Source organism: Typopeltis vanoorti, chromosome 26 (assembly GCF_054136105.1).
Source record: "Typopeltis vanoorti isolate ZY-2024b chromosome 26, IOZ_Tvanoo_1.0, whole genome shotgun sequence".
Lineage (NCBI taxonomy): Eukaryota > Metazoa > Arthropoda > Arachnida > Uropygi > Thelyphonidae > Typopeltis > Typopeltis vanoorti.
The window spans coordinates 14,900,658-14,913,963 of record NC_143574.1 but is presented as its reverse complement, the minus strand read 5'-3'; the positions used below and the strand labels follow the sequence as shown (position 1 = coordinate 14,913,963).

Genomic DNA, 13,306 nt, shown 5'->3' with positions numbered 1-13,306 from the left:
TTAACAATTTTTTAAAATTTCTTATATGACAAGAAAAAAAAAAGGTATTTTCAAAATTAGCATACCTGAAGTAATAGAAATCCCCTTACAAGACTCGATCATAAAATTAAGCACTAATTTTCTAAAGATGAGGATGATATGGAGCAGGTGCAAAGAGGAAGTACTGATAAGCTGCATGAAGAGTAAGGCACATATCAGAAAAGCAATGAGTGACAGAAAAAGCAAAACAAAATGCCAGGAATTCTACAGTTGCATGACTATAGAAGAGATGTTCGGTGAATATTCTGTCAACATTCACTGAATATTGGCTCATTTTTGTTTACTAACAAAAATGTTCAGGGAATATTCTGTCAATGAATTTCATGTTGGAGAGACGTAATGAACACTAAACAAATTGAGAATATTGATTGGTTGGAATTAAACAAACTTGATGTTAATAAAACCATGGGACTAGATGAGATACTGCCATGTATACTGCTGGCCAAGTGGTTAGCGTGTCTGCTCTCCAGCCAAAAGGCTGTGGGCTCAAATCCCACCATGGGCATGGATGTTTGTGGTTGTCTGTAAAAATACTAGTATTAGTAGTGGGCAGTAGATGGCGTTGGTGTAGTTAGATTGAGTGGTGGAGACAGAGAGCTGTAGAGTAGGTGCCCTCCCTCGATGAGTCTTTGGACTCCCTGGAGGTGTGACGTAATAATAATAATAATATTATGAGAATGTAGAAAAGGAGCTAACAGTGCTCCTGACTTGACTGTTCAAGTTTTGCAGCAGAAATAGTTCCTGGAGGGCCAAAGGAAAATAAAGTATGAATTTAATCCCAATGTAATGGGGAGAGGGAATGAGAAGAGATGAAATCAGTAGTAACAACTACGTCAATTTCTCATTCCGAGTTTAGTGGTGAGAGTATTGGAGAGGTAAGTTATAATACAAAACTAGGTCAATGAAAATACGAATTTTTTCAGAGAGCAGCATGGGACTGTTAAAGGGGTGCCTTGTTTCAGAAATGTATTACGATTTAGTTATCCTACCCACAGCAGGATTCAAATCCACAACCAGCTTGGAGTGAAGGAGGTTAGAGAGTAAAGAAGTTATATATTTGGTCAGCCAGGCCATAGTTCTATTCCTCTAGCCACTTTGGCCAGGAATGAGGTGTATTATGTGCTCTCAAGGTGGAGGAGACAGAAGACTTTTTGGATAAAGGACAGCAACATTTCCATATCTCCAGAGTTGACTAATTGTAAAGAGTTAAGATTTGGTTGGTGAGGGGCACAAAAGTTGTGTAGGTTGGTTAGAAAATTAGCAGTAGTGAGGTCACTGACAGCTTGTTATTCTTTCCTGTCAATGTCCTCATTACTGCTATAATGAACACTGACAGGAAGGAATAAGGTGTAATGTTACTGTATAAGGAACAGATCAGGCAACTCTAGGATTATTGTGGACAGGCTGATTAGATGGATAACTAAAAGAAAACATACCACCTTGAGAATGTTGGATATGAGGAGAGACTGAAGGAATATAATTTGTAGAGCTCCACAAACAGCTGGCAGAGATGACATGACTACAACTTAAGCTATGAAGGTTTATTAGACAGATGTGAGGAAAATACTGAACAAAGTAATAAGTGCTGGAAAGATGACATCCTTGGAAATTGTGTAAAGTTCTTGTGAGCAGTATTGTAATAGCTGGGTGAGACTGGGCTTGGCTCTAGGAAAGGCAAAATCAGGCATATAATTTATACAAAAAAAAAAAAACATGTTCATGCTGGCAGTGTTTCGCATGTGTTTCTCTGACCATTGGAACTCTCTTTCCTTATAGAAATCCCTTTTGCACCAGACAGGCACATTTTTACAAGGATCATAAGGCATCCCAGCTACAGCTTTTTCAGTAGAATTTTATTTGTAAAATTAGCATTTGTAAACTATCTTGTGATATCAAAAATCTCAAATTAAATTCAAACTAATTTCAAGTTACATATATATATACATTATTTGCTTTACATAAATCACTTGCTTTCTACGCTTAATGACTGCATTATAAACACACATTACTCTGTTTTCAGCAACTCAAAATTTGAAAGAGGATGTTAGGACATGTATTTAGCTATTTGGTGCAAGTAACAATAAAACTGTTTTGCTTGTGTGTGTGGCAGGAGATGTGATTTTTATTATGCAGGGTTATTTTGATCCATTTCTCTAATTAAGCTAATTGTTGCTAAATATAGTACATAGAATGTCTCAGTATTGAATTACTATTCCATCACATATATTCATCACCCAAATGAATCACATTTTCAGTCTCTCCTCATAAAACTTTGTTTTGCTTACTTGGGAAAAGGATTAAAACCAAGTATAAAATTTCTTAATTTCTTGGTATCTTTAACGTATAATACACCCAACGTAAAAACTTCCTACATCTTTCTCTCATCCAGAGATTTTTATTAATAAGGTCAAGCACCTTTTGTCTACTTGTATATGAGATATATATCACTTCTGCATTACTTCCACCTTGGTATCTCTCCTGGGTTTGGCTCCCACTGATGAGACCTCAATAAAGTTTGAAACCGGTCTGGGTAGTGGCCCTTCCCATTATGCATTGTATTATACATGCCTGAAAGGGAGTGTGCTTTGCATTACGAGATATATACTAAGGCAAGTGATATGAAGTCATTAACCTCTATATACAAGTAGCTCAGAAGTGAATATATTTCATGTGCAAAACTTTGTTTTGCTTACTTGAGAAAAGGATTAAAACCAAGTATAAAATTTCTTGGTCTCTTTAACACACACACACACACACACACACACACACACACACACACACACACACACACACACACACACACACACATTATTGTATACTTTATTATTTTATACTGGTTATTTATATTTTGCAAAGAAATCTCTTTCCCTCTCCTCATAAGTTTTAATTATGCCTATCATAAATGCAAACATATATGTCAAAAGCTTACAGAATATGTGTTATTCACCCCACCTCAGTAAATTAGGACACACACACCATATCACAAATAGAAATAATAATTCATTTGCCAGTAATGAAAGTATTTCTATTTACACCTGCACCTTCTCTCCTTTATATCTGCCATTATCATATGGCATATTAATGTTCATTTATATATTTACACATTTTAGTAATTCAAATATACTAACCGAATATAGTATTATCTGTAATTATTTTCCAATATATACTGAAATAAACACATTTCTTTGTCAACGCTATGATGATTTGGTTGCACTCAAAGAACCTGTCACAATATGTGATGCATCCGCCGATAAACAAAATGCTAACTCTGTAGCACCGTGAGATTTTCTCTCCCTACCAGTCAAGGTCGCAGCAAGAATTTATCTCTCCTCAGTATGCACGTTATAAATTTTCTGATACGTAAAGGATGTTCAAGCTATTACGACAACACTACATGATAAAGTTTGCATTATTATTGATATCCTATTCACAATTTTCCTCCAAATTAGTCTATTGGAGTGCTTATCAGCAATCCAATATCGTTATATCTAACATTTCTGGCTTCTAAGGCACTTCTGACTAAATCAATCCACCTAGACCTTGGTCTTCCTCTGGGTCTATTTCCTGCAATCAAACAAGTTTTACTAACCTTTCCTCACCCATTCTATTTAAGTGGCCATACTATATTAGATTGACTATGCTTACTTATATTAGATTGACTTATTGTTAAATGTTAACAATGTCAAGTTCATTTCTTATATCTTCATTTTTTGATATGACTCTGTCATTAATGCCATCTGTTCACTCCACTAATTCCTCTCTGAAAACTGTCTGTGTTCTCTACCAGGTTCTCTATCAACGTTCTCAAGTCTTTGATCAAGTGCTTTATTTCTAATCAAACGCTCAGATCCATAACTTAAAACTGGTTTGAACACAGTCTTGTATACTGCTAGTTTGGTGTTTTGGCTAATTTCTCTCTTATTCCATATGAATTTATTTAGCTGGCTACCCATCACATCAGCTTTGCTTATTCTCTAGTCTATTTACAGATTTAACTTGCCATCTTCACTAAAAACTGTGATTAAATAACTGATATATTTTACTTGTTGATGTGTTCACTGTTTCTGCACATTTTCATAGTTTGTCTTTTTATTGATGCTTTTCATGCCAAATTTGGAGATTGGCACTAATGTGCTTAGGAGTATATCATCATCTGTATATAGCAAAGAGCTAAGTTTGACATAGCGAATTCTAATATCAGGCTTGATGCCACTTGTTTCATAATGTGAAATTTATATGAATTATGAAACATTTCATAATTCATATAGATGATGAATAACAGTGGAGATAATATGCATCCTTGTCTTATCCCTTATTTACATCAAACCATTTTCCTGCATTTATCTGCTGACTTAAACTTAAATATAGACCATATTTTGCTCTGTATAATGTTCCTCTTACCTCATAATAATTGTAGTGTTTTGAAAAGCTTATTTCTGGAGACCTTGTCGTATGCCTTTTCCAGATCTACAAAATTTAAGTACAGATCCTTGTCATATTCCCATGATTTCTCAACTATTTGTGGTAAAGTGAAAATCTGATCTTCACAACCTCTATTTGGTCTGAACCTAGCTTGTTTCCAAGTTTCTCTTCCACAATCTTTCTCAACCTCTTTTCAAGTATGCTTGCATAAATCTCACCTGGAACACTTAGTAGAGAAATTACTCTAATTCTCACATTCAGCTTTATTCCTTTTTTTTTTTTTTTTTTAAATGGATACTATGCGAGCTATACTCCAATCATAAGGAATTTGATCTTCTGACCAGGTCCTCTGAATTATGCAGTGTAGCCACAGCAAAAGTTTTATACCTCCATACTTGAGTATTTCTGGTCAAATATAATCTACTCCAGCTGCCTTTTCAAATTTCAAGTTTTTCATGGGTTTTCTACCTCAAGTATGCCTCTTGAATATGTTCTGGTATAGTTCTGTCACTTGTTTCATTTAAGTCTTTCAAAGTAATTACTCCATAGAACAAGAAGAATACCTTATCTTCAGTTTTCATGTCACCTTTATCATCTTTGATTCCTTTTACAGTACTCTCTTTCCTCCATTTAGAAACTTTTTAAATAGCTTCCAGAACATTTTTCGCCTTCCTGATATTTATTTTTTATATTCTTATCGAAGTGCTCCCATGACTTTTGTTTAGCTACTTTCACATGGTTAGCTCTCTTACATTTTTCTTTGTATTCTTTTAGGGCATCTGCCAACTTATTTGCTAGGAACTTGGGTTTTCTTCTTTTCCAGAAGTGCTTCTTCAATTTCTTGTGTGGAGTTCTTATTTTTCTATCTATCCTTATAGACAACTTCACCACATACCTCTCTAGGAAAGGATATTGTTTAGTACATGGGAAGATGCTTGGAACAATAAATATTCAAAGCAGCTCATCATAGGTGGTCAGCTCTTGGTGCCACAGTATCATCCATCCCTTAAGCTCTCCTTTGTTGTTCTCATTGTGGACAATTGTAATTAACATATCTATCAACTGGGAGAGGAAAGATTAGCTAAATGAGTGTTCATTGCCAGGATGGCAGTAAAAAAGATCCAGGGGAAGACAAAGATGTAGGTGGATTGATACAGTAAAAAGAGCCTTAGAAGACAGAAATATAAGATCTGATAATATTGGAATGTTGACAGATAACAGGCTAATCTGGAGGAAAATTATTGATAGGAAGTTAATAATGATACAACTACTCATGTAGTACTATCATAAGATTCTGTACACCACCCTGAAGGTATACGTCAGGAATTTGATAATATCCAATGTTGATACCATCTTTGTTATCCATCTTTAATAGTTGAATTCTGATGATATTCACTAATTTTTAAAATCCTTTAAAATCCAAAACACCAAGTTCATTTTTAATGGTTTTAATATGCTAAGTTGCTATCTGTATTGAAATCATTCTCAGGAAACTGCTTATGTTACAGTGCTTGATGTTGAAAAGTCAACAAAATGGTTCAATTAAAAAGAAAAGTGAAAAGTTTCCCTAATTCAGTTTTCTACCTCAAAGTCACTAGAATATCATTTATACAGGGGAGGGGGGGGTGAAAAGTTCCAATAAACACCTAGAACAAAATGATATTAAAGCAACTAATATAACCACAAGAAAGAACATACTAGTGGCAGATTTATGAAGGTACCTTATATTCTCATATGTTCTTTCTTGTGGTTATATCAGTTGCTTTAATATCATTTTTCTTCTAGGTGTGTGTATCAGAATTTTCCAGACCCCCCCCCGCTCATAAAAAACTATGTTGACGAGACCTTCACCTTTCACCTTCCAGCAAGAGACTTCAGTCATCTAGAGTGACATCATTAACACCATGAATTATTCAAATTTCTAATTTAGACCTTTACAATATATGTAACACTACTTCCAAATTTATTCAGAAACTGGTCCAACATATCAACTAGGTATGTTCTCTAGCCGGTATGATTTATACAAGGAGAAAATCAATCCCAAAGCACAAAAATGTACCCAACTCAGTGCAAAATAAATAAATATATACCGTGGCTAAAACCAATATATATAAAATGAGACTGAGCTGACATAATTTATTTCAATATTTCAAAACATGATTTGGTGGCTACTATTACAATAGGTAATTAATGAAATTGTATAAACCAAATTATGTATAAATTTAGAACTACTGCAAGCATCAAAGTTTTTTTGTTTTTTTTAAATTTATGATGTGAGATCATGGAGAGGTCTAATACTCTTGTGGCAGATGAAAGGGAAGTAATCAGAACTTCAGAAGAAAAAAAAAAAGAGGACTATTAAAACTAACTCTTAAAGAGAGAAAGCGGGAAGCTTTCCTTTCTGTTCATCTTATCCACAAGTCATTCCACCTCTAATGCATTAGTACTGTGGGTGGGAAGGTGAGGAGAAAGAAAGATGTTAGAGAAAGTAACATTAGATTTGAAGATGTGCAGATCAAACTATTTGGGAAATAAATAAGAGAAGAGGTGTTTGCAGGTGCTTAAGGGTCAAAGCTGTATAATTGAGAGGAGACCTCCATATAGCCTTTAAAGGAATGCGAAGAAACCAACCAGGACTGCTGACCTAATGTCCAATCCTTACCTCCTCGTGGTGCACCCTGTTAGGAATCTACCTGGATAATGAATAAACAAAGATGGACTGGCAATTTGGGATTTAGCCAAACAAATTGTATTCTTATCGGCTTAAACTACAATATAAAATGATACAACATGACAGAATTACAAGCCACCTGGGTGTTGCTCAGTTAAACAAGGCCCCCTCCCGTTGTTTGCGCCAAGAAACGGGGAGAATAGCAAAAAGTCAGCTACTGGAACAAATCCTAAAACACACCCCAACTCAACATCACCAGAGTTCAAGATCAGTACTATCAATATAAGAAGCTTGAATGGCAAAGAAATGGAGCTAGCTGAGGAATTAGACAAGTACCAGTGGTGATGTCAACATAATATTGGTGACTGAAACAAAGACAAAAAATGTTGAAATCTTTCTGAGAAATAAATACAAAATGTTATATTCAGGAAATGACAATCAAGGAAAAGAAGAAATAGCCATAGTATTCAACACAAAATACGAAGCTAATCTTCTTGAATGGCAGTCAGTCTCAAGTAGAGTAATCTGGGCAAATATGAGAATGGGAACTCAACAATGAGACTTATTTGTGCCTATGGTCCTACAGAAGATTCTACTAAGGTAGAAGTGAAGGAATTTTTTGAGACTTTAGAAAAAGCAACTGACAAAATGAAAAGGGAAAAGTTGGTCCTTGTTGGGGATCTAATTGAAGAGTAGGAAATGATTGTCAGACATACAAAAATATTTTGGGAAATTTGGAGAAATGAGAAAAGGTAATACCTGTTCGATTTCTGCTCAGGACTGGTTATTACTAATACCATGTTCCAACATAAAATGTGCACAAATTCACATGGAGAGAAGAGGCAAGGAATAAAAAAAGTCTGACTATGTTACTGTTGATAGTGATGTTTTCCCACTGGTGCAGGACACTAGTGTACAGAGAATTTGAAATTGGAAGTGATCACCATTTAGTCTTGAGTAGGATAAAATTGAATTTCATATCGAAAAGAAGAATATGTAAGAAAGTTTTAAAGCGAATAAAAGTTGTGCTGCTCTAAAACGTAAACTGTAGACTAAAATACACACATATTTATTCAAAAAAAAAAAATATTTGAGAACAGGAACCAAACCTTGGAGAGTCAGCAGCAAATCCTGAAGAAAACGTTGATCGTTGATTGATTCAGCCAGAGAGGCATGTGTTGAGGTTGTCTGCAAGGATAGAAAAATCATAAGTCCATGGTAGACACAGGAAGTTAAAGAGGCAGTGAAGGAAAAGAAGAACACATATCAAAAGCCCTGGCAAATAAGTCAGCTTGTGCTCTTAGAGCATACAGAGACAAATGTAAGAAAGCTAAACACTGTGTAAAACTAGATAAACAAAACTCATGGGAAGGCTTTGGTAAGAACACAAAAAATAAATATCAACAAGGTGGCAAGAGATTCTTGGAGGTTGTTGAAAAAGCTCAGAAATGGAAGAAAGAGTACTGTAAAAGGAATTAGAGATGATAAAGATGATATGAAAACTGGAGAAAAAGATATTCTTAAAGTATGGAGAAATTACTTCCAAAAATTGCTAAATGAAACAACCAGTGATGACAGCACAGTAGTAAAAAACACTCAGGCAGACATGAATACATATCCATACTTGAAGTAGAAAATGCCATCAAAAGTCAGAAATGTGGAAAGGCAGGTGGAGTAGATGAAATTTGACCAGAAATGCTCAAGAATGGAGGTATAAAAGTCTTACAGTGGATGCACCGCATAGTTCCGAAGGCCTGGACAGAGGGACGAAATCTAGATGATTGGAATGGAGTTCTCATAGTACTCATAGATAAAAAGGGATACAACTGAATGTGAGAATTACAGAGGTATTTCTCTACTGAGTGTTCCTGGTAAGATTTATACAAGTATATCTGAGAAATGATTGAGAAGGATTGTGGAAGAGAAGCTTAGTGAAGAACAAGCTGGATTCAGGCCAAATAGAGGATGTCAGAATCAGATTTTCACTGTACGACAAGCAGTCAAGAAATCATGGGAATATAACAAAGATCTGTATTTAAGTTTTGTAGATCTAGTCATATGACAAGGTGCCAAGAGAAAAGTTATTCATAATGCTAAGTTGTATGTGTGAATGGTGCATTATATCAAACAATACTTAGTCTTTATTTGAGTTGTAAGTCAGCAGTTAGAATTGAAGGAAGTACAGGAAGATGGTTTAATGTTAAATCTGGTGTCAGACAAGGATGTACATTATCCCCTCTGTTATTCATTATCTATATGGATCACATTATGAAGGAAAGTGGTATTAAACATGATATCAAAATTGGAGATGTCAATGTCAGCTCTTTGCTTTATGCGGATGATGTTATACTTCTAAATAAATCCACTAGAAGTCTGAAGATTCTCTGACTAAATTGAATAGCTGTTGTAATAGATATGGTATGAAGGTCAGCAATAACTAGACAGAGACAATGAAAATAGGCAGAAGAACTGAAAATATCAACTGCATTATGAATGAAGAACCTATAGAACAAGTAAACATTTTGGCTACTTATGCACGATTTTTTTAGTCAAGATGGTAAATTAAATATGGAAATAGACACCAGAATCAACAAAGCTGGTATGGTAGAAAGTCAATTGAATAAATTTATATGGAATAAGAAAGAACTTAGTCAAAACACTAACTTAACTGTATACAAGACAGTGTTCAAACCAATTTTATCTAATAGATCTGAGAGTTGGATCAGAAGTAAAACAAAGATTAAAAACTGCGGATATGAGAGTCCTAAGAAAGATTAGGGGAATGAACAGATGGCATCAGTGGCAATATCGTATTAAAAAACGAGGATGTTAGGAAAGAATTTAATATTGTTTGAATTTCAAAGAGTTAAGGAATTATGATGGGAATTCTGATTAAAGTATTTATAGAAATATCTGTAGAAAATGAACACAGCAGAAAGTGAATGTTTATGAATAAAATACCAGAATCTGATGCCTACTGGCTGGGAATATAACCAGGACTAATAACAAATTCACCAATATGAAGGTGTAGTCAGAAGATTTAGTTGCTGCACATTTAGTCTACATATCAACAAAGTTCAGAATTCTCCACATTGTGGCACTGAGAACATCAGTTCCATCACTATTTTGGACTTCTGAGATCTGGCTTTAGAGCTTGCAATCAAGTAATCTACCCTGGTTATCCAATGAACAACATTTGCATCCTCCATAATAAGTCCAAATGTCAAAAACTGTATTTTTAGCTGAAGTATTAAATTCACTTGATAAAACAAACTTTTCTGTTGCTTATTTTGGTTGTGTTATGCTATTTAATTTACTCAATGGATACATTTTTTATTAATATAATCATAATGGAATGTCTTAATAATTTATTAAATAATATATTAATGGACCAATAAGATCTGATAATTAAGCTGATTCATCTCATGCCCATTAACCAACTGAGGAAGTTGGTTAATGCTGAACCAAGTATACAGGGTTCAGCACTATAGTATCGGCTGCTGGATGAGAAGAATATTAACAGTGCATGGGAAGCATTTAAAAATTACTCAAATGATGCAATATCAGAATTGTGCACATGAAAGTTCAAAAATAAATAGGGTAAGAGTTAAACAGACAGAGAGGTGAAGAAATAAGAAATCAGATTGATTATATATTAATTAACTCAAGATATAGAAATGCAACAAAAAATGCAAAAACTTATCCTGGAGCAGACTGCAATAGTGACCATAACCTGCTCACAATTAAAATAAAAATCAGACCAAAACGAATAAATAAAGAAAATGCAACAAGAAAAATAAGAATTGATGGACTAAAAAGAAAAGATATTAGAGAGAAATATCTAGTTCAGCTTGCTATTTCATAGAAGTCTGGAGGAGGATATAATACCTAAAAACTAGCAGTATTGATAAGATTAGCAGTATTGATACTGAAAGAACCCTAGAAGTAATCTGGGCTGATCTAAGTGAGAAAATCAAGTATGGTGGTATAAGAGTCTTACAGTGGCTGCACTGCATAGTTCAGAAAGCCTGGACAGAGGGACGAATTCCTGATTATTGGAGTAAGTTCTCATAGTACCCATATATAAGAAGGGAAATAAAACTGAATGTAAGAATTACAAAGGATGTGAGAATTTCCCTACTGAGTGTTTCTGGCAAGATCTATGCAAGTATACTTGAGAAACGGCTGAGAAGAATTGTGGAAGAAAAGCTTGGTGAAGAACAAGCTGGATTCAGGCCAAATAGAGGCTGTCAGGATCAGATCTTCACTTTACGACAAATAGTCGAGAAAGCATGGGAATATAACAAAGATCTGTATTTAAGTTTTGTAGATTTGGAAAAGGCATATGACAAGGTGCCAAGAGAGAAGCTATTCAATACACTGAAGTTATATGGTGTCAATGGGCCATTATATCAAGCAATACTTAGTCTTTATTTGAGCTGTAAGTCAGCAGTTAGAATTGAAGGAAGTACAGGAAGATGGTTTAATGTTAAATCTGGTGTGAGACAAGGATGTACATTATCTCCTCCGTTATTAATTATCTATATGGATCACATTATGAAGGAAAGTGGTATTAAACATGATAACCGAATTGGACATGTTAATGTCTATTCGTTGCTTTATGCAGATGATGTTATACTTCTAAATAAATCCGCTACAAGTCTGGAAGATTCTCTGACTAAATTGAATAGCTGCTGTAATAGATATGGTATGAAGGTCAGCAATAAAAAGACAAAGACAATGAAAATAGGCAGAATCACTGAAACTGTGTTGTGAATGGAGAACCTGTGGAACAAGTAAAACATTTCAGCTACTTAGGCACGATTTTTACTGAAGATGGTAAATCAAATATAGAAATAGACAACAGAATCAGCAAAGCTAGTATGGTGGGAAGTCAATTGAATAAATTCATATGGAATAAGAGAGAAATTAGTCGGAACACTAAATTAGCTGTATACAAGATGGTGTTCAAACCAGTTTTAACTTATGGATCTGAGAGCTGGGTCAGAAGTAAAACACTTGACGAAAGACTAGAGACCACAGATATGAGAGTCCTGAGAAAGATTATAGGCGTGAACAGATGGCATCAATGGCAATATTAAAAACGAGGATATTAGGAAAGAACTTGACATTGTCAGCATCCAGGAATGTGTTAGCAGAGCTAATCTCAGGTGGTATGGTCACTTAAACAGAATGGGCGAGGAAAGATTAGCAAAGGAAGTGTTCTCTGCCAGGTTGGCAGGAAAACGACCTAGAGGAAGACCAAGATACGGTACAAAGTGCCTTGGACGATAGAAATATAAGATCTGATAATGTTGGAGTCTTGACAAGTAACAGACTGATTTGGAGGAAAATTATAGATAGGAAGTTAGTAATGATGTAATTTTTTCATGTAGTACTATCATATCTGTACACCCCTTGAGGGTACACGGCAGGAATTTGATGATGATGATGAAAATTGGGCCATACAAGAAATTAAGATATCAGAAAAGAACTAAATATTTATAACATAAATGAAAAGATCAAGGAATATAGAGAGAAATAGAAAAAACATCCATTTAGGATGGAAAGATATCAGCTACCAAAAGAGGTGGATAGATATTAGACCAAATGGGAAGAAAGAGACACCAGCAACAAGATGGAAAGACCAATGAAGCTGGAACAAGCAAATGCCTATGCCTTGAAGAGAAGAAATATATTAATGGATCTATAAGATTTGTTAATCATGCTGTGATTTTCCCCTTGCCCATTAATCAAGTAATAAGTACAGGAATATTTCTCATTTGTCTAGATAGGTTTAATTCTACCCTTCCATGATTTTGCAGTGTAGCATCCAATTATTCCAGTTCTATGACAATGCTCTGGCCCAAATCAACCTAAGGTAATGTAACTCACTGCATTTTGAATAATGGTAAATGTTTTGTAAAAAGAATACTGATTTTTATACATTTTCATCGTTAATAATAGATATAAAACTAATATAACAATTTATTATAATCTCTAAAAGAAGATATTTAAAACTTACATGTGTTGTTTCTGAACAGAAGGTTTGAAAAGTGATTCCAGAACATTTTCTCCATTATATCTACTAGTATCTTGTATTTCTGACATGGTATCAGAAGTCCCATTAGATAGTGAATTTATTCTATCTAGAAAATGAAATTTTCACAAAAT

General features: G+C 34.5%; 1 protein-coding gene across 1 annotated transcript in view; it reads right to left on the bottom strand.

The window, feature by feature from the left end:
- LOC150092349 (enhancer of mRNA-decapping protein 4-like) overlaps positions 1-13,306 on the bottom strand; it is a 406,953-nt gene that overhangs the window by 370,760 nt on the left and 22,887 nt on the right. The window contains exon 2 of the mRNA XM_090414848.1: positions 13,158-13,281. Within this exon, the coding sequence (XP_090270974.1) occupies positions 13,158-13,281 (124 nt within the window). The remainder of the gene's footprint in view (positions 1-13,157; positions 13,282-13,306) is intronic.